This window comes from Magnolia sinica, chromosome 10 (assembly GCF_029962835.1).
Source record: "Magnolia sinica isolate HGM2019 chromosome 10, MsV1, whole genome shotgun sequence".
Lineage (NCBI taxonomy): Eukaryota > Viridiplantae > Streptophyta > Magnoliopsida > Magnoliales > Magnoliaceae > Magnolia > Magnolia sinica.
Window position 1 is genome coordinate 28,172,573 of NC_080582.1, and position 25,176 is coordinate 28,197,748.

The 25,176-nt window shown below is 40.4% G+C and overlaps 1 protein-coding gene across 6 annotated transcripts in view; it reads right to left on the reverse strand.

Moving 5' to 3' along the window:
• Positions 1-7,169, reverse strand: part of LOC131258227 (uncharacterized) — a 65,755-nt gene extending 58,586 nt beyond the window's left edge. For 3 of the 6 annotated variants that reach the window (XM_058259389.1, XM_058259386.1, XM_058259388.1), the window contains exons 1-2: positions 6,932-7,169; positions 6,639-6,744 (exon numbers count right to left, since the gene is read on the reverse strand). In XM_058259389.1, the coding sequence (XP_058115372.1) occupies positions 6,639-6,744; positions 6,932-7,014 (189 nt within the window). In that variant the 5' untranslated portion in view covers positions 7,015-7,169. The remainder of the gene's footprint in view (positions 1-6,638; positions 6,745-6,931) is intronic. The other 3 variants (XM_058259390.1, XM_058259387.1, XM_058259385.1) reach the window with 2 other exon arrangements.
• Positions 7,170-25,176: the final 18,007 nt, after the last annotated feature.

Here is a 25,176-nt window from a genome sequence, read left to right on the forward strand (position 1 = left end):
CAGGGGCATTTTCACACCGAGCTCGACTGGGGTTGCCTGCGGGATGCAAGGGCACACTCAGGGTGGGCGGCCCATGTGAGGCGGGTGGCTCGTATAAGACGATACCCATGTGATTTGGGGCCCACGAGGGGGGTTCAACCGAGGTCCTAACCCATGAGATGAGGGACATGAGCTATGAGATAAATGGATTAATTCGCCATGCTCTAACAGTTTAAGCTTTTAGAGCAAGCGGTTAATTGTCCTGCATCAAATTGGTATCAGAGCGGCGGAGGTGATTAATGCAGGGGCATTTTCACACCGGAATCGAGTGGGGTTGCCTGTGGGATGCAGGGGCACACTCGGGGTGGGCGGCCCGTGTGAGGCAAGTGGCTCATGTGAGGTAGTACCCATGTGATTTGGGGCCCATTAGGGGGGTTCGACTGAGGTCCTAACCCATGAGATGTGGAGCCTGGGCTATGAGATAAATGGATTAATTCGTTATGATCTATCAATTTGAGCTTTAAGAGCAAGTGGTTAATTGTCATGCATCAAATTGGTATCAGAGCGGGAGGTCTCGTATTCGAGACTCCTCAACGAGGGTGATTAATGCAGGAGCATTTTCACACCGGGCTCAAGTGGGGTTGCCTGTGGGATGCAGAGGCACACTCGGGGTGGGCGGCCCATGTGAGGCGGGTGGCTCGTGTGAGGTGGACCCCACCCGTGTGAGGCGGCTGGCTCGTGTGAGGCGGTACCCATATGATTTGAAGCCCATGAGGGTGGTTCGGCCGAGGTCCTCACCTATGAGATATGGGGCCTAGGCTATGAGATAAATGGATTAATTCGTCATGCTCTATCGGTTCAAGCTTTTAGAGCAAGTGGTTAGTTGTCCTGCATCACATGTACTAGAAAACAAACTGAGAAACAGTCCAAAATTTCCCAATTCCGCACCATTCTATCTTGCTCTCCCCATTCCGCAACTCTAAACTAAGCTCTAGAGCTTCAAAAAATCCTCATAGTCTTTTGAAAGGTTCCTTCTACATGCTACTCAAGCAATAGCTAGAACACATAATGCCCTTCATTGCCACCATGACGCTTGGATTTAGGATGGACAGATTTGACAAATGACAATCATTTGTCACTTTCGTAAGGCGTGTCATGTGTGAGGTCCCTAAATGAGCTCCCTTGGATAGCACATACATAATAAAAATTGATACCAATAAGTAGTGTTCAAAGTACCGTTATTGTTAAAAATGTATTGATGACTTGGGATACTAAAGCATGTATTGATATTTGTTAGTGTTGTGCCCTACAAAACCAATACTAATGTTCTAGACCTCGTTTTCATCTTACTATGGTTCATTCATTCGCCCCATTAATATGTGTGAGACTTGATCTGATGTGATATCTAGATGGGTTAAAGAGAATGATTCTTCTGGTTGTCCTTGGGAACTTGAGATTAGACACAACAGCCACAGGCCAAGTGAGAGTTGTAGGACTTGGATCTCAGTGCCATGTTTGACCATGAACTTACGATTCAACCAAAGATTATTAACTACACCACCTAGCAAGTTTTGGGACGAACCTGTGGTTATTCATACTTGATATGGTAATCCTGTGAGGGGAGTGATGACAAGTCAGGATGGAAATTCTCCACCATTAAGCAAGACGATGAGTCGGAGTGCCATTGACGTACCTGACATAGAAGCGTGAGTGCACCATGGGAATAGGCTCCTCGCATTGGACCTATGGTATTAAAAAACGCTTACGCAATGGCTGTTACGTAACAGCTAAAATTTGGACACTTACGCAATATAACCATAACGGCTGTTTTGGAAGAAAAAAATGGCCCCTAACAGGTCAATAGAGTTTCTTCCTTTAAAATACTTTGACCATTATAAGGTCATTATAACTCGTATCGTAATGGCTACCATTGTCATTATTGAATACCTTGATTGAACCTATTGAGCACTTGCAATAGTGGATCAATTCAAGTCTCTAGACCGGGACACGCATCATGCCTAGACTAGATTAACTTGTGAATGTACTAGCGTTGACAAATCTAATCGAGGATGTGTGAGTTCAAGGTCCAAGTGATGTGTCATGGCTCAATTTACAATGTTACATTAGTGGTTGACATGTGGGTTGTGTTAGGCACATGCATAAAGGTCCAATTAAGGCTTACACGATACTACATGAGATCCACTTTTCCCAAGGCATGTTTATGGACCGATCTTGTGGTTTAGATTGTCTACCAAATGTTTTCCTAGCTAGCCATCGCATCTAATGTTTTCTTAGGGTTAACTAAGGTTCTTCAACCATTGAAATTCAATTTTAACAGTTGATTTGTTTTAAATCAATCTTGATGGACATCCAATCGTTAAGATTTGTTCATCCATCTTTGAGACATGCATGGGATATTGCACTAGGGATGGTGGCTATGAGAGTAGAGGGATTCGGTCAATATGGGTACATGAATAGGCTGGATTGGAAACTTTAGATGTAGCAGGCCATACCAAAGTATATAAGGTGGAGTACTATACTAGGTGTCTCTCCCTAAAACCCTAACTCCTTATATATTGATCATATCCCGAAGGAAGTGAAAGAGCCTCAGATGTCCCTACCCCTCGAGCATCACCAACTTCAAGGAGAGAGAGAGAGAGAGAGAGAGAGAAGAAGAAGAAGAAGAAGAAGAAGAAGAGAAGAAAAGAGAGGAGAACCCATTTCCTCACTCCTTCCCTTCCATCTACACGTCCACACATGTACAATCCAACCAGTGGACAGCTCCCATCGTGCACCCCTAGCCTTACTATAGGAGTGTGTGAGAGGTTTTCTTCACTTCTCATCTGTGATAGATCAGGGAGAAGACTTCCTGATTGGAAGATCGGCATCAAGAGGTAATATAATTTTTTTGTGGCATCAATCACCATTGTGGAGACATGGTTTATGATTATGCTCTCGGATTTTATTATATCTTGATGGGGATCCATTATTCTAAATAAAATAAAAGTTTTGAAAAGTTTAATTTATTTTTGTTTTTATTTTGAACATTAAGTTTTGAAAAGTTTTTTTTTTATTTTTTATTTTTTGAAGACACAGGGTGCCCCCACCTCTTTTTGAAGTGAGTCTAATCCCTGCGGATACACGCAATCACCCACAACCACGTGTATCGGGTAAAGCCAAGGAGGGGAATCGAACCCACGCCTATAGGGAGCAAACCTACAGTGAAGGCCATTTGAAAAGTTTATGATTTTGTTGTCTTACTAAAATTCTAATAATATCATAGATAACGGGAATTTATTGCTTTTTGAGGAAATATTAGGGAAACGTTAAAAAATTAGTGCAATTTTTAGTGAATTTTCAGAAGATGTTAAAAGAAACACACATGATTACACACTTATAACTAAAAATATTTATAATAATAATAATAATAAATAATCAAGAAATAAAGAAAAGAATATAAAATTAAACACAATAAGTTTATGTTGTACAAGAGCCCAAATTATGCAGTGTCATACAAAATATTTAGATAATAAACATGATGATAATGCACTAATTTTTAAGAAATGATGCAATAATTCAACACATTGCATTAATTCAATGCATATAATAAGCTAATGTAAACCACCCCTAGGAAAGATTCCCTCCAAAAATTTTATGAAAAAATAGGGTTTTGGGGTTTTTTAATAATGCAGGTATTAATGCTAGTATCATCAATAATATGGATGATACCCCATGATATCTAAGATACAGTGTATTTGTTCAAGGGGATGTTGTCGATATGTCGTGATATCATTGATGCATACGATGATATCGAAGAAATTGTCAATATTATCGTGATATCTTGAAAATTCTATTCCATCCCTAAAAAATATGTATCGTTGATCCAAGATACGGGCTTTTTTTTTTTTTTTTGGTTTAAGAGTAAGGTACGAGTAATATCAGCCAATATCATTGATAATATCGGCGATACCAAGAACATTGGCAGTTATAAAGGAATTATCAAGAACTGGAACATAGAAGTGAATTTGTTGATTAAAGATGCATTTGGATGTAGGATTGATTGCAAGGTGATAGTTAGCCTAATAAAGAGAAGATGCCCAAAGAACATTTACATTCTTAGGCTCCAAACTGAATGATGTTACTTTCCAGTTGGAAATGAAAAGAGTTTAACGTTACAGTTTGATGGCTACTTCATCATTATGAAAACCAAAAAAGGTAAGTGCGACTTGATCATTTCCTCTATCGATCTAATTATTGCAATTTAAGTTTAAATAAGGCATCCAAACACAAAAAGAGACAAAATGAAGAGTTGTTGATCGAGATGGCACTGTCAGGTGCAGTAATGGCTTCAGATGGCTCCAACAAGGGGTCAGCTTCACCAACTGATTAGAGTGGAGGGTCCAAAAAGGAGGATGAGACAGAGACCCAAACAGACTTCGACCGAGGTGGTGAGAACAGATACGAAGGCTTGTTCACTTATTGAGGGATTGGGCATTAAAAAGGAACGATTGTCAAAATATGGTTGGTGAAGCTAACCCCGAATACCCGTCATGGGTTTACGCGAACGGCTTCGGTCATGGGTTTGCTCCCCACATACACGAGTTCAATTCCCCTTCTTATGGATTACCCGATGCACATGGTTGATGGGTGATTGTGTACATCTGCAGGAAATAGTCTTACTTTAAAGGGACGAGGACACCCAGTCATCAACAAAAAGAAAAAGAAGAAGAAGAAGAAGAAGAAGAAAAAGAAGCTGACCTTGAATAGCTAGGACAAGGTTATCATGATGATGATGATGATAGGCTATGATGATACTCCAACAAAAACTTTTGTGTGTGTGAGCACACTATATATGTATGTATGTATACACTGTGTGTGTGTGTGTGGCAGAGTACCAACAAGCAAAAATTGCAATGAAATTAAATAGCGTATCCAAACACAATACAAGACAAAATTAAAAAATTGAACAAGATGGTCCTGTCAAGTGCATTGACTCAAGATGGCATATCAGTCCTGCCAGATATCTGATGTACATCGGTTTGTGCAGAATTGCATCCTAGCATTCCAGGGGCACCCAGATCGCTAAAATCTTTAAAAATAAATAATAATAATAATAATAATAATAATAATAATAATAATAATAAAAAACAAAACAAAATTTGCACTTATATTTGGATTTTGAATGTTGAAAGTTTGAAGGATTAAGAGGGAGCTGGATTCCTTGTCATCGCAATCTGTCAGAGTTTGAGTTAGATGAATTGCTCTTGCTACTCTCCCATTTGCAGGGCCTTTCTCCTTCCTCGAGTTCAGATGATTCCCAAGTGTGGCTGTTTGATAATTCTAGGATCTTTTCGGTGAAATCATTATTCGGCCTTTTGATGCCACCTACCTTCTTGGCTGCCAATTACCACACAGGACCGATTTGGTAATATGGTGCTCCTGCGAAAGTGGTTGCTTTCACTTGGCTCATGGGTAGGTATCGCATCCTCATTGTTGACAATTTACACAAAAGGACCTTGGTTCTTTCAAACGTTTGCATTATGTGCCTTGGGAATGAGGAAATGGTGGATCGCGTTTTTATCCACTATCCTTTCGCTTCCAACGTCTGGAATGAGGTCCTATATGCTTTTGATATGTCCTTGGCGATGCCTGGCTCGATAGAAAGCCTCTTCCAATCTTTGCATGCTGCTAGGATTGGTAGGAGGCAAGTGCTGCTTTGGAAGCTTGCTATTCTCTTGGCAATTTGGGGGTGATAGAAATAGCCATTGTTTTCATAATAGTAGAGGCTCAATATGTGGGGTTGTTTATCAAGTTCAGCTGTATGTCAGCGATTGGGACCCTAAAATGGTGCCTTCGCAATTTTTTCGTTCTCTTTTATGTTGTCTTGTTGTTTCTTTCTTTTCTTGTTGCACTGATGGCTTTTAATAAATTAAAGTATCTTTCAAAAAAAAAAATGAAAGGCATAACCACACCCGACTAAGTTGCTAAAAGACCCAAGCATAACTCTTTTCATGTAAACATGTCCAATTCACAGAGGAATTATTTGATGAACTGGCAGAGTAGGACAGCTAATGCACATGCATGCCGTCACTGTAAACATGGTATGCGTGTGCCACAATCCAATCCGTCCAAATCAAGGGGCCCCAAGGAGATGGGCCATATCCCTAAATTCAGATTGATCAGACAACTGAAACCTCTTGCAAGTGGATATTCTTCTGTTGATTTTAGACAGTTAACTATCTCTCATTTTAACAATGTGAGTACCAGACCCAATCAGACAGTTGTAATATATTCTAGTGTGAATGTTGGGTTATGACCCATCTATGGTGGGACCCACAATTTGAACAGCTTGGATTGGGAACACATAGCCGACCTGTAGTGTTGTGTATCGGTGTGTGTGGACGCTCATACACTGCCAGAGTATCAAGCTCTTTTCTTGTAGCTCAACCCCAGCTTATACAAACACTTGACTACAATCATGCTTGGAAATGTTTAGTAAAACCCATCTACACACGGGCGCACATGTTGGGAATAAAAACATCCAAGCCGCCTGTTAGGTGGGCCCCACCGTGCAGAAGCCCTGGCCTAAAACTTGAGGAAAAATCGAAGTTTCTAGCAGAGTAATATAAACTAAGGAGTTGCGGGATTCTTAAGGTTACCTCATGCAAGCATTGCTTGATGAAACTCTTATGGGCATCCAGTGTAAATTTCTTCAATCCCATGTCCTTTTCTAATGACCTTCTAACCCTTCTAAGAGTCAAATAACTGCAACAACAACAGAAAATATGAAGGCGCGATCTGTAGAATATGAAACCCTAACCCTAGTTGCAGGTGAAATTTACGAAGAGACCCTTTTGGAGATGATCTTTTACAGCGTTTTTCGATCTTTATGGGAGAGGAAAAGGGCGAGATGAAGGGAGAGAGATGAGATGAGGGATGTGGGTGTACTTACTGGGCCTGGTCCTTGAAATCTCTGATGCGTGCGCGCATGGCGCACGATATTGTGGTTTCCATATTCTGCGCATCTTCTTCCATCTCTTTCCCTCCGGCTACGCACTGCACTGGAGCTCTTCGCGTTGAATCTATAGAACTCTGGCTGCACTTTTTGCAGCTTCCCTATCGACGTGAAAATTACCAAACTGCCCTTTTGCGAAGACGCGCCCCGCGCTTGGTCGCGGGGAGTGGATTAGGTGTTGCTGCAGTAACACACTTGGTGGTGTTTCGCTCGGTCCTGTTTAGTACAACGGGTCCGTGGTATGGCGTTGCATTGGTCCATGCAAATTCAATTTATGGAAGAATTGGGATTTAGTGGGATAGAATTATATTTGTTCTTATTTCTGGGTGGCTCTGACATCCACTATATCTATCTATGGACCCCACACTGATGCATGTATTTTATCCAAGCCTTCGTTACGTGACATGACTGGTAACTGATATCAATTGTAAATCTAGTCTATTAATTATTAGTCCATGCCTAGCCGTGTTTTTACCCGATAGGGTGTTCGCGGCAAAACTTTGTGGCCCCACTATGATGTATGTGTTTTCATCTATACCGTCTTTTCATTTTTCAGATCACTTTAGACCAATCGTGTTGTATGCGTTTTATCCTTGCTATCCATCTGTTTTCCGACTACTTTTAAGGCATAAATGCAAAATTGAAGTATATTTAAAGCTCTATAAGGACCACAACACCAAAAATTATTGATTAAGTGCCTTCAATCTGATACAGATACATAGTTTTTGATATTATCAAACAGGTTGTCGATCAATCAGGAAAATCCCAAATTAATCAATTTTCTCTTTGGACACTTTGGGGCATGTTCAATTTGATCGAACATGGAGTGTCGATCGATCGAAGATCATTTATCGAAATTGATTGATCAATGGTTCAATCAACAGTTCACATCGGGTTTGCATAAGTGCATAATTTGTTTCCTAATCTTGTAAGGGGTATTTAACTACGCGCTTCTGGAGAGGTAGATTTTTAAAAGGGGAATTCATATGTAGATATGCGGGTTTCAAATATTTAAGTTGTCCATCTCTTGTAACTTTCGATTAATAGTGAATTCGTTGTCACTTGGTACCGTGATTTTTTCCCACAAGGGTTGTCTATGTAAAATCTTTGCGTTCTCTAGAATTACTCAATTTTTTTATTTTCTCTATTACATGTTTGATTCATTCCAAGGTTGCTTACACGTCTAACATGTGGCAGCTACGCACAACAAGTAGTATTAGAGCATAGGCTTTATATTTAAAAATAATAATAATAATAATAAATTGAATCTAAGACATGGGTTCAAAGAGATCGAATGTGAAGTTCAAAACAAAGAAATTCACAGGTAAAAATAACTTTGAATTCTATAAGTTAAAGATAAAAGCCCTCCTAATTCAACAATGATTACAATATGCATTCAATGGTAAAGTGAAACGTCTTGAATCAATAAAAGAAGAAGATTGTGATGAACTTGATCAGATGGCGATTAGTGCAATTTAATTGTGCTTGGCTGATGAAGTCTTTTATAATGTCATCAATGAGACGATTACCGCAAGCCTATAACCAAAGTTAGAGAGCATTTACATGACAAAGTCGTTCTTAATCGTTTATACATGAAGAAACAGTTGTACAATTTGAAAATAACAAAAGGATTGGAGCTCTCTGAACACATTAACGCATTGGACAAACTAATTTGCAAATTGACAAGTGTGGAGGTGAAGATTGATGAAGAAGACAGTGTCTTAATTTTATTGACGTCTCTTCTAAATTCTTATAAATATCTGATGAATACTCAATGTTATGGTAAGGATACCTTATCCTTTGATATATTTATATCATCTCTATAGTCGAAGCAATTGAGAATGAATAATGGTTGTTAGGAGAAGACAATCTGAGTAAGAGAAGGGGAAGTCACAATTGATGTCCAAGTCGAAGAGTAAGGGAAAGTTGAAGCATTGGAATTGTGGCAGTATGGGACATATGAAGAAGGATTGTACAAATTTCAAAATTTATAAAAATAAGAAATAAAATTATTTACTTAGGAAGTGTCACGCTCCGAACTCGGAAACCGGGCTCACAAAATTTTTGATCACCGAATCCGGCGCCGACAGCCTCCGAGAACCCCATTCTCGGATCCCGGCACCATTCACCAGGTTCCGATCCTGGAATACTACAAGGAGGGTTTCAAATCATCAGTCTGATTTATAATGAGCATAACAAAAGCATAACGCACAAACAATAACCACAAGAACACCACCACAAAATCCACTATGATCAAAAACTTTCTAGTACAATGCGACAGAAAGGGAAAATACAATGTAGTGCAAAAGATAGAAACTCCAAAGCTCGTCTGCACGGTCCAACTACGGCGAGACTATGGCTGCGACTGCGTCCTGGCGTCACCTGCATGCATCAATCGTGCATAAGCTTATAGAAAGCTTAGAGGGTGGTGTAAGTATGTGCGCAATATAAGCGTGCTCAAAATGCAAGGTAAGAGTAATGCGAAATCATGGTGATGAGCACATGAATGCAATCAGTCGTACCAAGGTTATGCGGTACAAGAAATAAATGCTATCGACCATAACACAGCCATACGATGCGAGATGCAACTCAAGCATGCTAATTCTCATCATGTATCAGTACAGTTCTCATTTTGGATAATCACCGGGGTTCAATACACTCCAAATGGCACTGTCGCTCTCCTAGCCGCACAGTCCAAGTGAGCGTAAGAAACCTCACTATCCGCCTGATCAATAGTCTGCCAATACCTATCCGGCATGTCGATAGCGAACCCATTCGCGAGCTGGTCAAACTCAGCCTAGTATTGCCCCCTACCCTCGGGCGAGTAAGGCCACACTCCTTTCCAACCGACCACGACATAGTGGGAGACGCGGCCTCCTGGTATTCGGACCTCATGCGCTCATATATCTACTCGGTCTCGACGTTGGAGTCATCCTCTAGTACCATCAGGTTTAGGAATTTTCACCTAGGGACATCTATGGCCCCCCGATGCTTAGTAACAACATTTCTGGTATCCAATCCAGCCACCTACGATGTGTCTGTGGAGGCTATGGCCCTGATGCCACTAGGGCATATAGTAATCACAATCACACTCATGCAAGTGCATGAATTATATTATCAGACATGCAACAATCTTGCGTGTACCGTGTGCTCATGTAAGGCAACTCCGCCTATCAGGGGAGCCCACAATCAGTCCGCCCGAAGGCATATGATATGATCAGTCACTCCTCACATCAGGCATACATATGATGCGGATGACCATGAATCATAGATCTATACTAAACATATTTAAAGAGATGAGCTTTGTGTATAATGGAGATGGGCCTAGACGGCCTACTTAACACAAGTATGGGCCTATCAGTGGGCCTTAGGGAGAGTTATAATGCGGACATTTAACCAACATTATCCATTCAATGTGGACGTCAAACCAGCATTGCTCCCAAGGCGTGGCCCGTTACAAAATCAATACATATACCATGGTGGAATTACACTACATTGGGCCTTATGTATGTCCTATTGGGCCTTGACCCGTGGACCTCCAGTACATCAAATGGGCCTCATAATATGGGCCTAATATAAATCAAGGTGGGCCTCAACAAAGACCACCAATACATGAAGATGGGCATCCACAATGGGCCTTAAATTATCTCCAAAACAGTTGGACAGTTGGATGAAACACATACATCATGATGGAGCCCACACTAATAGAGGGCGTGGTTTACAATACATACATAGGTGAGTTCTAAGTAGGGCTCACCATAATGCTTATTCTCCACCCAGCCTAGGGCCCAATATAATGTTTATTTTCCACCCAACTTAAGGCCCAACATAATGTTTATTTTCCACCCAACTTAGGGCCCAACATAATGTTTATTTTCCACCCAACTTATTGATAAGGTCACCCAGACCTGGGGCCCACAGTAATGTTTATTGCCATCCGACTGCTCATAAGGCCAAGTGGACCAGGGTAGGGCCCACTGGACTGGGGCCACTGGAATGTTTATTTTCCACCCAAAGTACCGTGGGTTGGGCCCACCATTTATTTACATCCAATCTGTAGGATGGTCAAGAGCCCACCGTGATGATTTTATTTTATTTTATTTTATTTTATTTATTTATATATGTATAAATATATATTTATATATCACATGGACAGGGGGCCCACCGTGATGTGGTCCACAAATCCAGCCCGCTCATTATGTGTGCCCCACTTGGCTGAGGGTACAGACCAAGTTTCAACCGCATCCAAATTTCAAGTAGGCCCCACCAAGTGTTTTTATATGTTTAGACATGTCTTTACATGATTTTAGATGGTGTGGCCCACCTAAGTTCCGTATAAGGCTGATTTTTGAAGTGAACGTCCGGTTTGTGGGGACCCATCAAATGCACGGTGTTGATCGTCGAAACGCATCAAGGTGGGGCCCGCAGTTGGGCCGTGAGGCCCTGCCTCGTCCGTCCGTCAGGACGTCCAGCGTCCAGCGCAGGCGCTGCCTGCGCCTGTCGTCAGTGGCAGCAGTTGCTGCTGCTGTTGCTTCTTTGTTTTTTTTTTTTTTTTGAAAAGTTATTTTTCTGCGGTTTTTCCCAGGCGGGGCCCGCTTCAGTAAGATCCACACCAGCCATTAGTCCCTGTGGCTCGATACAAACCCATAGAGTCCAATATTGGGCTGTTTCAAATATACAGGAGCATCATGGAGTAAATCAAAGGTAGGAAACTTGTTTCCTATGGTATGGCCCACCAAGAAAAGGGATCGGTTTCATTTTTCGGCTCAACGCCTAAAATGATCTGGGGAACAAAATGGACAGCTTGGATTATGCATATACATCAAGGTGGGGCCTGCATGAGAGGCCCACCACTCCATTCCCTTTTTTTTTAAAGTACACACCCATGCCAGTATACCCATTCTATGAGGGGCTCGCCCGTCCAGCGTCCAGTGACGCTGGACGGTGTGGATAAACACATGCCTTGTGGTGGGTCCCACATGGACGTGGCCCACCAAATATATACATATAATATATATATTATATTATATATATAATACATATTATGTTATATATAATATATATATATATATATATATATTATAAAATATAACATATATATAAATATACAAAAAAAATGCATTGGGCCCATCTAAACAGTGGATGGTATGGATCATCACCTGTAATAGAGTGGGCCACACCGTCTGATGTAGATGGACGGGGTAGATGTAACACATATTGGTGGGATCCACACCATTACAAAGAAAGAGAGAGATAGAGAGAGATATACGGTGAGATAGAGGAACCCCGCCACTATGGGCCCTCTTGATTAAATCACATACATCCAAATGGGTCCCACCAACAAGTGGGCCCTAAAATTTAAAATAATGGCAAATCACCCACCTTATCTTCCTTCTTCTTGATCCCTTAGACTCCAATGCTCCTTAGCTTCATCTTTTATGGAGGTTGATGGGGTTTAGATGGTTGAGATGGAAGATAAGAAGGTGGACCACACTTGGGAGGGAGAGGAAAGCTTGGACGTTTGAGAGGCTTGAGTTGCTTGGAGATTTGAGAAATGAGAGAGAGAGAGAGAGAGAGGTGATATGGATGGGTGAGGTGTGATGGGTGATGGGTTGGGTTGAATTTTTTTGAAAAAGGGGTATGGTTGTTGTTGAAAATAGGAAAAAGAGGAGTGATGAGGTGAAAAGAGGGTAGACTTTTGAAAAAGGAGGAAATGGGTTGTTGTACTTGGGTAAGGCTTGCATTAATGGTTGATTGATGGGACTAATTGTAGAGATTCCCTCGAAATCCGCAACGCGCGGTGTTTCTTCGGAATAAACGCAGATCGACATCTTCTTGTCTGGGTATCGGTTCGGTACGCAAGTCACGGCGTTGGAACTGCGGCAACGACGCGGTCGCTATGATACAAGTTTCGGATCAAGCTGATGTCGGTGTGCGGGATCTGGCTTCGGATCACGTGCAAATGTCGGATACGGTGCGAAAGTTGCCGAAATTTGACCGGAAGGACCGCGGAAGCCAACGGAACAGTACGGACTAGGACACGGGTCTTACAGGAAGGCCAATTCAACAGAATCCAGGGAAGGAGCGAGTGGTTGTGACGTAACGTCCGTATTTAAGGTCAGACACTTAGGACCTATTTGATTTTCCATGATACAGGTAAATCCTGGTAAATAAGTAATTATTACTTTTTCATCTTATTTAAAAATGTGAGAGTAATTTTGCTTCGAAAATCGATATAGAAGTGTTGACTTAAATCTATAGACACCACGTAATGTATATGATATATCCGCACCATCCATCTATTTTATTAGAACATTTTGGGGCATGAGCCAAAAACTGAGGAAGATCCAACACTCAAATAGCCCACGCAAAAGGAAACAGTGGCCTTAATTCATCCACCATTAAAAGTTGTTTCCTTCACTGGGCCCACGTTGAGGTTTTTTCATCATCTAACTCGTGCATAGGGTCACATAGACATGTATAAGGTGAAAACACAAATATCAACTTGATTCTAAACATTTAAAGGCCCCAAGAAGTTTTTAATGGTAGGTGTTTGATTTCCACTGTTTCCTGTGGTGTGGTCCACTTAAGCTTTGGATTTGCCTCATTTTTGTGTTCATGCCCTAAATTTAGCTGACATAATAAATGAGCGGTGTGGATAAGTCACATACATCACGATGGGCCCCACATTGATTTTGTAAATTTCTCGATTTAAGTGTTAAAAAAGTGAGTTGTCACATCTGCATTGGGAAATATGTGGTAATTACCTAGGTAAATAATTATTACCCATTTACATGGTAATTGCAGTTGAGCCGGAAAATCAAATAGGCCCTTATGTAACGAATGGATTTTGGATATGGGGCATCATATCACATGTGTCTTCATCAAAGTTAGTAGTCACATACAACAAGTATAATGGTGGCCTAGTTCATATAGGCAACGATTGTGTTGGTAAGATCATTAGAATTGGCTTGGTGCGCATTAGAATGTATGATGAGGTGGAGCATATTCTTATTGATGTGAGGCACATTCCGAACTTAAAAAAGAATCTGATATATCTTGGAGCTCTTGAGGCACTCAGATATAAATTCACCGGTTACAAAGGTGTCCTGAAAATTTATAAAGAGACACTCACTATTATGAACACACGATGAAGTGAAAAACTTTACAGGTTAATCGAGAGTACTATATTAGGTGGAGTTGTAGTGTCTGTGTTGAGATTCATGTCAGAACGCGTGTCACATGCACGCCTAGGCTACATGAGCGAGTGTGGTATAAAGGTACTTCTTGATTGTGGTTTAATTTATATCTTTAAAAGTATTGATTTAAATATATGTAAGAATTGCATATATGGTAAACAATCAAGGTTATCTTTTAAACATGAAAAATATGTTAGTAAAAGCCAGCTTGATTATGTGCACTCGGATATGTGGGGGTCATCGCCCATTATTTATGGACGATGATCGTTATACTTTGTCACATTCATTGACAGCTTCTCTAGAAAAGTTTAGCTTTATTTTTATGAGACATAAATATGATGTTTTTGAAAATTCACATATGGTGTAATGGGATTACAATGACTACGTATATATAAGCTTGACAGAGCTAAGGAATGAAGGTTATATCCTATGGGGGTGATTATGATCAATTAAAATTTTCCTTCTTTTAATACCAAATTACTTACTTAAGCTATCATGCAATTAAGCTAAGAAAAATAATTAAGTTTAAGGCTTGCAAGTTAATAGAGAGTCCAATCACATAGATTACAAATGATATGATGATTAAACAATTAATCTATAAACATGATAGTGTATATATGTGTGTAGGATATGTTAACTATCAATTCCTAGCATTCATCTAATCATGCATATATAACTAAACATTCAATCACATAAGCATAATTAAACAAGTGTCCAAATACGATTCCAAACACACGCATGTATAGTGGTTCAGCTTCCCTACTCCACTCCCGGTTGACACACTCAGCCTATGAGTGTACCAGATTTCACTATTAGAGATTTTAAATCAGGTTGACCTCTAACCTTTACAATATTACATAAGGATTGCCTCTCTCAAGAGGCTTTCTATAGGCTCGCCACGAACCTCAGTCCTACAGAAGAACCTACTGATGTACACTCCTGTCAGATGCTCTCACAAGAGGCTTTAGTTGATTTTTCTTAGGCTAACCAACAACTTCGGTCCTAATCCAAGGACCTACGTTTACTCTCGTTGGGGACTCCCATGGAAACTAACACGTATGCACCCATGTCTGGTGGCCTACTGTAATGTCTTGATTTTCGAAGCCTGAGTATACCACTCGTTTTCTAAAAACCTGAGTTTTAGCCTTTAAATTTTCGGTTTAAATTTAAAGCATTTTATCATCAATCAGAGTTATCAATAATTATACGCGGAGTAAACCATGCATTGAATAAAAACATTTTAATCACCATAAATATTCATAATGTAGTGCCTATACAGGACTTATAAAACTTAGCAAAGTTTATTAAACAAAAACAGAAATCTATCATTTAATGATGGAGCTCAATATGGGCCATAGGAACCTCGTTTAACTCCTCAGCTGCCCGATCTGCTCCAGCAACCAAGTGAAAAGCATCGGCTCGTTCTGCACATACATCAATTGATATGTTTTGATAGCGTCAATGGCTATCATGGTGATGAGTATCCTCCAAGATTGCACACTCATCATTTATAATCCAATATAGATCACAAGACATGAGAAAATATATATTAAACAGCACAATTCAAAATCATGATCATATACTCAGAAATGAAGCCAATCAACATAGTTTCATTATTAGGAAAATGTAACAGCAATCACAATGTAAGTGAATATGTCCAAATAGTCAAATAATCAACATTCGACCTTTTATTACACCCGAAAATCATATCGTACATTAACACCGTAAGATGGCTAGAAAATCGATAAGTGAACTTTATCTCTACATAGAAATTACAATGTGATTGAACATAGCAAGATGAATAGAAAATCAACATTCAAATCTCTAGACCAACCAAAAATCATATCGAATGTGAACACCGTAAGATGGCTAGAAAATCAATAAGCGAACTTCAGCTCCGCCCGAAAATGATAATACGACTGAATATCGCAATATGAATAAAAAATCAACATTCAAATCTCTATACCACCTAAAAATCATATCGTATGTGAACACCGTAAGATGGCTAGAAAATCGACAAGCAAACTTTAACTCCACTCGGAAATCATAAAATGACTCACCCGAAAATCACAATATGACTAAACATCGCAACATGACTATAAAATCAACATTTAAACCTTTACTTAACCCGAAAATTATATTGTATGTGAACATCGCAAGATGAATAAAAAATAGATAAATGAATTTCAGCTCCACCTAGAAATCATATCGTATGTGAACACCACAAGATGACTAAAAAATCGATAAGTGAACTTCAACTCCACCTGAAAATCACAATACGGCCGAATACAGCAAGATGAAGAGATAATTAACATTCAAAGCTATACTTCACCTGAAAAATTATATTGTATGTGAACACCGCAAGATGGCTAGAAAATCAATAAGCGAACTTCAGCTTCATCCGAAAATCACAATATGACTAAACACCAAAAGATTAAGAGAAAATCAACATTCAAACCTCTACTTCACTTGGAAATCATATCGTATGTGAACACCGCAAGATGGTTAAAAAATTGATAAGCGAACTTTAACTCCATCCGAAAATCACAATATGACTGAACACCGCAAGATGAAAAGAGAATCAACATAGGAACTCTGCCGTCATTCGAAAATTATATGAACTCTGAATAATGATCCAAAATTAACAAGTTTATACAAATATAACCAACAAAGCCACAAAAGGGTATCAATATTCTATCAAAGCTGCGAAGGGCAAATATGCGATCCAAGCCGCATATGGAAAATATGCGGCCTAAGCCATGTAAGGCAAATATGTGATCAAAGCCGAATAGGTCAAATATATGGTCCAATCCACATAAGGCAAATATGCGATCAAGGCCACATAGGTCAAATATGGACCGCAAGATGGTAAGTCCACAAGAAGTTCCATTCAATCCATCAAATAATTGTAAGTAGCAAACATCTAATTAATTAGTAGGTTGTACAACTGGAAATAACATGTGAACATCAAATCATCTATACTTGCTAAAATTAAAGAGACATGTCCATTATCTAACACAAGAATCAATTTCGCAACAGATTAACATATTCACATAGTAAGATAACTCAATCAGGTAGCTTAGGAGATATAAAATGAGAGAAATCAAAGCATCATCTATATTCAGATTGACGAATTTAAGTAGGAACCTTAAAGGGTGAGTCCTCACCTCGATCAAGCAATCTAGTTGCGTGGCCCGCTAAATAGCATGACTACAGTCTGATAGAGTCAAATCTAGTTGATAAACATGCGACCACGACCCAATCAAAACATGCACCAAGGAAAATAGTTAATACTTGGCTTCTACGGTCAGTATACTCAGTGAAAATAAATGAAGTGAGTTGTGATTTACCTCGACTTAATAACCTATCTCGACGACCTGACACGAATTCAGCCAAAACCAAACTCTCCCTTTCTCTCTCATGTTTACTTCCTCTCTTCCTTCCTTCTTTCCTGTTTCCCTCTCTCTCTCTCTCTTCTTCTTCTTCTTCTCTTTTTCTTTCTTTCCCGCTGGAATTCCAACAAGTCTCCAACCCAAACCAGGTCCAAACCGAACTCGTGCACAACTAAGTCGAGTCAGATTGGTGCACAACCACCTGACGATTTGGTGCAGCAAGTTAGCAGCTAGGTGCAGGATTTGGGCCTGACCTCTCTCTCTCTCTCTCTCTCTCTCTCTCTTCTCTCTCGCTTCTACTTTATTCATTTTTCTTTCCTTGCCTCATCAACTGCCCAAGACAGAGCTAGACTTAGCCTAAACTAGAGTCCAACTCAGACAGACCGAGCTGCAACTCGGCGCGACAGCGGATAGTAGGAAGACAATGCCTCTCTCTCTCTCTCATTTTGCTTTCTTCCTCTCTCTCCCTACCTATTCCCTCTCTCACCCTCTTTATCCCCCTTTTCCTCTTCCTCGTTCTCCCTCTCCCACTTCCAACAACACTTGGACTAAGTCGGCCCGACCCGAGCTAGTGCGGTAATGGCGGGCGGCGTTCCACTCCTCTTTTCTCTTTCTTCTCTCGTTTCCCTTTTTTTTTCTCTAGGGTTTTGAGGCATCTTTCCTAGAAAGGAAATGAGCTGTTATAGCTCTCACAACACCTAAAATCATTGGCTGCTAATCCATTGATTAGTGGCGGTGTAGTGAGTAAATCCTCATGATTTAAGTTTGACAGTCTTAAACTACTTGTATGGTTTGTATTAGACACCAGGGGTGGATTCCTAGGACCCCAGGCCACCAAATGGACAACTTAGATCAACAAATGGTCCCCCATCATCAGCTAATGGGTTTTCTGATCCAACGAAGAAGATGACCTCCTCGGTCATGGCAAATTTTCAATGGATGGGCAATTTGATGATCTAGTGCATTTGGACAATGTGGATAGGTCCCATGATTGCTGTGGGACCCTCAAAATGAACGGTGATTAGTATTTTTGCTTAACGGGCTCGGTTTCAACTTGCGGCAACGGGAGAAAACCTCAAGCATAGCGGAGGGAAGCCCTAACTTGGAGGGTTAAGATATGCCCAAATGGAGGGCTGAGATGACGTAGGAGGCAATGTACGCGGAATGTCAGGCTGTCGTGATACGGATCTTCCATTTTTAAAAAATGTTGCATACACCATCCTCTTGCACTGGTGTTTGTGAGTACATGCACGTGATCCATCAGGTGAAACCACCGTGGTTTTGGTCGGCTCCATCAGGTGGACCTGATGGACGGCCCAGATCAGTCATCCAAGTGGAGAGGGTAGCCCAGTTTTCAAACGAACGGATAGCGTTTGTCGTTGGTGGGAAAAAAGAGAGAAAGGGAGGAGAATCCCTCCTTCTTTGGGCAAAACTCTGTCAACCTCGAGTTGATCGAGTTTTTATCGCTAGTGTACCATAGGTGCACCATCCCTGGTACATGCACACATCAATGTGTGCCCCACAGGGATGTTTGTGATGGATCTACTCTGTTGATTGGCCTCCGTTGTTCTTGTTGGGGCACTAGACCAAGGATGGGGTAGATTCGTAGCTCAGGTGGGCCATATCAGTTGACATATGGCCTTTGAGTGCCAATCATCGTTGATCTGATGACTATTTGTGGTCTAATCCTGCGACCAGAACCGTTCATCCAACTAGTGAGCCAATCAGGGCCACTACCTATTTTAGATTGATGTCATCTTACATGAATAAGTCATACAACGTTTGCCTTTTTTTGGGTTTTATCATGAATTTCTATTAATTGGACTATAACACCCTGAACTTTTAATACCCAAACACCATCGTAAGTACCTAATAAATGGGATCACACATTCATTCAACCGGGGCACTTTCCCCTCGGACCAATCCTCATCCATAGGCCAACCTACCCAATTGACTACGGATAAGAATAGGTGTCAAGATCACTATAAAACCAATCACGAACAAATAGGAGTATTGGTGACCAGATTTAGAGAAATCTGAACGTCAGGTTAGAGAAAACCCAAGATTAAATCCAAACATTGTGAAGCATGGCCGACCTGAGCGTTGGAGCAGACATACCCATGGAACCCAAAGGCCCCACGTATATCAAAGAGCCTAATGGTCGGAGCGGATTAACCAGAAACACTCCGGTAGACACCACAAGGAGGGTGCACGTACACAGAGTGTGTGCAGTTGCTGAGTACCATGGGATAAAGCTGATTAAACCATGTTTGACCCGACTAATCCTGAAGAGGAAGAATCCTCTTCTCTGTCTTTCCCGCTTGCGATGTTCAAACAAAACGTCTCTGTGCGGATTGGAAGTAGGCCACCATCATAGAAAGATGGGAAATCAGGGCCGTCCATCGGCCACCCCTCTAGATTCCGATTAAGGTGGACCATGCACAGGGAGAAGTCAGACCACTCGCCGCTTCCAGCAACCTTGCCATTCCACCGGTTTTCACGCCGCACCGCACCATGCGGAGAAATCTTGTGATCGCAATAGGCCCGACAAATCTTGCACCGACCATCAATCTGATGGTCCAGGACGCATCGGATGGAAGATCTGAACCATCCAGAAACCTTACTTTGAGAGAAGATGGGCCAAACTTTAATCCACCATTGAAACGGGGACCACCTCCCACATACAAGCTAACAGTTCCAGATGATGTAAACCTGCACCATCGGGAGATTTGAGTTGTCCAGATGGTGGCCCAACCACTTACGATCCGACCTCTAGAAAAAAATAAAAAGAAGAAAGGGAAATCGAGAGAAATCAAGAAGTAGCGGAAACGCGGATTGCACTCCAGCGTTATGTCCTCATGCATACAGGCAGCGTAAAGATTACGCACGGGAGAATCCGATCGCCTAGCCGTGTATAATTCTCCTCACACACACGGGGGAGAATATACACGGCCAAAGAAAGAGAGAGAGAGATAGGAACGAGAAAGAGAAGAAGAGGGAGAGAAGGACGGACGCTGAAAAATCGCCGAAATTTGCTGGATCGCTGAAGCAGTTCGGTGCGCGTCCAAGCAATCGCCAGGCAGCAAAGGGAAGGTGAAGTCAGAGAGTAACGACCCACCAAGCTGCTACCTGAGTTGGGTATGGTTCAAATCTAACCTTCTCCTAATTCTCTTTCTTTTTCCTTCTCCCTTTTCTTTCAAATCCAATACACCAAATCGGGTCGACTCGGTGGTAGGATGGATCTGAACATGGTAAGTTGAAACTTATCGATGCACAACTTGTCTAGAGTATAATATGATCTAAATCCAGTTTCCTAAGACTTACTAGATCTAATTAAAAACTAACTTAAACAATCCAAACCAGGTGAATTAGAGTAGAATTTGGTCCTAAAGTACATGTATGAGCAGTTAACTTAGTAGAAGATGATCCAACGACCTAAGGTGAGGGATTCCTTTAAGCTTACGTTAATTTGAGTTGATATAAATTATCTTGCCTTTTACACGCTTTCATGTTACTATGATTCTTTCCCTGCAATTGTTTAATTTATCGCTAACAATTATTTATCCTTTGGGAATGATGGTTAAGGCATGATTTTAATTATGTGTGATCTTCATTAATTTATGTGGGGTGATGAATACAAGCCTTGCCCGTGTTTTTACCAATTTTGTTGAGTTAGCTCTTGCTACTCTCCTCTTTTGAGTTAGCCCTTGCTACTCTCTTCTTTTGTTGAGTTAGTTATTGCTACTCTTCCCTTTAGCTTATTGCTACTCTTTTCTTTTATTATGTTAGCCTTATGCTACCCTCTTTAAGGCTTGGGCATGTGCCTTGCAATTTTAAAACTCGCATGATTCAATTTATTTTCTTTTTGTGCAAGTAATGTGTTAGAGGTATCACAACTAGTGATTCAAATATTTATCATCAACGTAATGTGCTCTGGATAGGTGACCCTCTTGGTCGACGTGTAATTCCATGGGTTTGGATAGTGGTACACGAATCGATATAAGTAATTTGCAATGCATGTTACATCACTTTCGGGATTGGATGTTGTAAATAGTTGTTCCATGAACAAATCGTATTACGTAATTTATTCGACTCATGTGTTGTGTCGTCTCGAAGTGTTCACGTAAATCTACGGTAGCGTTGGACATGCCGACGAATCTCCGTAGTATAAGAATGCGGGGCTAGATGAATTTTCTATGAATTATATTTCATATTGTGATGATCACTACATATGATGAACCACACACAATTTGCTAGGCATGTAATCATATATACATTGGTTGTGCATACTAATACCCCCGTAGTAGCGGAGTACGAGACGTATCAGAACTTTTATTTCACTTTTATGAACCTCTTGAATTATTATTAATCTTAAAGGATAACTATCATTACGAGTAGGGTATTGACCCTCTCCAACTGTATAAATGATGCAGGTAATGTACAGGATGAGGACTTAGAGGACAATCTCCCTGTGGAAGATTATACTGTATGAATAAGAAGATAGTTTTTATGATTTAGCTTATTTGATTTTCACTGCATACTTTGACAATGTAATAAGCTCCCATTTAGAGGGCATTTGACAATTTATTTAATTCTCTTACTATTATGTAATGATAAATACAATTGATTTTACTCTCATAAATGATTACCTTTGTAAATATAACTGGATGTGATCTAAATGGAAAGAAAATTAAGATGAGACTTTGAAACATCCAAATCCTTACTTTATTAACACTCGAAATTCTTGGGAACAAGTATGTACTAGAGCTGTGATAATTCGGGATGTTACATGGACAGTCAAATTAATTGGCTCTAGATGTGGTATTCAGGCTTCCTAGTCAACTCTAAAGGGAATTTAATGGCTGGTTGAGCACTAATTAGTTAGCTTGTATGGTTTAGGTGTGGTTTGATCATTAGGCTGTCAAGAACACAATGAACGGTGGATCTTACGATTTAGAGTTTAATGTTGACAATAGATGGTTTGATTTTATTATCAAGGAGGTTAAAACCTCAAACGTATGTCCATCTGGTGGTGTGATGGTCCATCTCAAAAATCGATGGATGGATGCATTAATTTATGGTCCTAAATCACCCCCAATGGTCAAATTTAGGTTATAATATGTGAATGTTCACGTAAATCGGGTTTGTCTTTATATTAAGTTAGATCCTCATGGTAACACCCGAGTACTGAAAAGTAAGGGGTGTTATACCTTCATAGGGACTTGATTTAGGCCTTACACAAGAATTTAAATTTAGGCCCTACACAAGAGCCAATGCCTACACTTAAACCTAGTTGAGTTTGGCTCATAAACCCTTACCCTCAATCCTACATAAGAAAAGAGAGTATACGGACTCTCATAATTGACAACTTATCAGATTGAGCCCCTTTTGTAGCTTCGTCTCGGGTTACTTGATCAATGCTCTCTCGTGCTTTAATCATCTTTTGTTTGCTCTCCCAATTGTAATGCCGATGCTTTGGCAAAGCTTCAACTCCAAGATCAAATACCTTACATGTAGTGCTCATTTGAAGTGACCAAGGTGATGGGAGGTTGGTTGAATATCCTACAACTGATGGGAAGTTATAATTTCTAAGGGATTCACCTAGATAGGTCTTCTAGAGGATTTAGATAATAATATATCTATAGAGGTTGAGTCTAATCTCTAAAAAGTAGTGAAATTCAAGCTCATCTTAAAAGTGAAGGTTGGAATCCTCATTAGAGTGTTGATCTCAAGGAAGTTGACTTAAAACTCATTGATTTCGAGGCTTAGGATGAAGGATATAATCATGGAATCACCTTAGCTTTTATTATACTAAAAACACATAGCAGTGATAGAAGCATTCAATGAAAGTCTTTAGTTGAGAGGGATGATAAATTAGTTAGGGCTTCAGCAGGAGACCGCCAGTTAATTGTGACAATGAAAGTGCGATCAATTTGGCTAAAATTTTTATTTATTACTCACGTACTAAACATGTTGATGTGCATCGCAATTTTATCTGATAGGTCCTTGAGGAAGGAGGCGTGACACTAGAGAAGATTCACAAGAGCGTGAATCCGGCTGACATGCTTACAAAGGTGGTTCCCACAGAGAAATTCAAGTTCTATGCAACTTATTTAGGCTTAGCGAAGGTGTAAATGGAAGATGAAGTGTACACGAGAAGCAGTGGTTGAGCTATGATGCAAGATAGAATTAGAGATGAGGATAATTAGCTATAAATAATGAATATTGAAGACATAGTAGAGATTGTTGTTGATGTCTTAAATCTGTAAGCAACAAGGCATGTCGATGCCATCAACAGACCACTCGATCCCATCGAGCAAAGGTCTATGCCATTAGAAAAATTCAAAAAAAATTCATGTTGGTTGCTTGAATGTTTTGGTGTTCTTACTCAATGCCATCGAAGGTGTTTGATGCCATTGACAGATCATCGATGCAATCGAAGTCCCATCGAGCATGTGCGCAGAATTGCATAAGTATGGGATTTGTTTCTTATTTTGATTGTGATACTATATGATACTCTCTCTCTCTATATATATGTATATGTGTGTGTGTGTGTGTGTATCGGTTGTAATTGAGATTTGGGAAGAAGTAGAAGAATTGCATGGCTTTTTAATTCGTTCCTAAGGGTTTCAAGGGCATAGTTGTAAGATCCCGGTCCTTTGTCACACCGCTCGTGCGCACACATGTCTCAACCTACACCATAGACAGACCATACATTGCACCCTAGTGCACCCAAAAACCCCACCTGAGTGATTTTTTCTGGATGACCTTGATGCTTCTGTCACGTGAACCGTGTCGTTGTTGTGGTCGCCATAGCAAAAACCGTGCGTCAATCCGACGCTCTATTAGTGAGAGACGACCATCAAATCCATTGCCTAAATTGTGCATCCTGTAACATGAGCAACCTTTATTGTGCTAGGCCCATTAGACTTAGGCCCCATGTGGGCTTAAACCTTACTTTCTATAACATAGAAATGATCACAAAATAGAACAATTACTACATGACAAAAAATGAGCTGACACATATAAGACAATGCACTATGAGATAAAAATGAGTTTTACCCCAAAATTCATCATTACCCCTCTCCTCATGCCTTAGAAACTAATCATTGCCCATGTCTACTCATCCTACGCATGCATCCAATGCATGTGTTATTTTGTGCCACATCAACTCAAACAACCAATTGCAACACTACACTTCATCATCTACCATGCATCACCTACAACCTACAATCCTTATCCATTCATTAGCCAATGCATGCCTAAATTTCTTCCACTTTGACCAATGTATGCTTAGCATTATCCACCTCATACATCCACTACCCATGGAATACACTACCTTTCACCTTACTTTTAGCACCAATGAGACCCCATAAACTTGCCACATCATCTTGCCCCGTCTCAACCCTCAATTCCCTATATAAGAGTAGGAACTCTCTTACACTCATTCTTTTGCTATAGTTAGAAAAATTATGAGATTTTAAGAGAGAGAGAGAGAGAGAGAGAGAGAGAGAGAGAGAGAGTAGGGCCAAAGTGTGGCCCATCATCAAACCTAGACTGAGTGCACCACACATCATCATCAAGCCTTCCA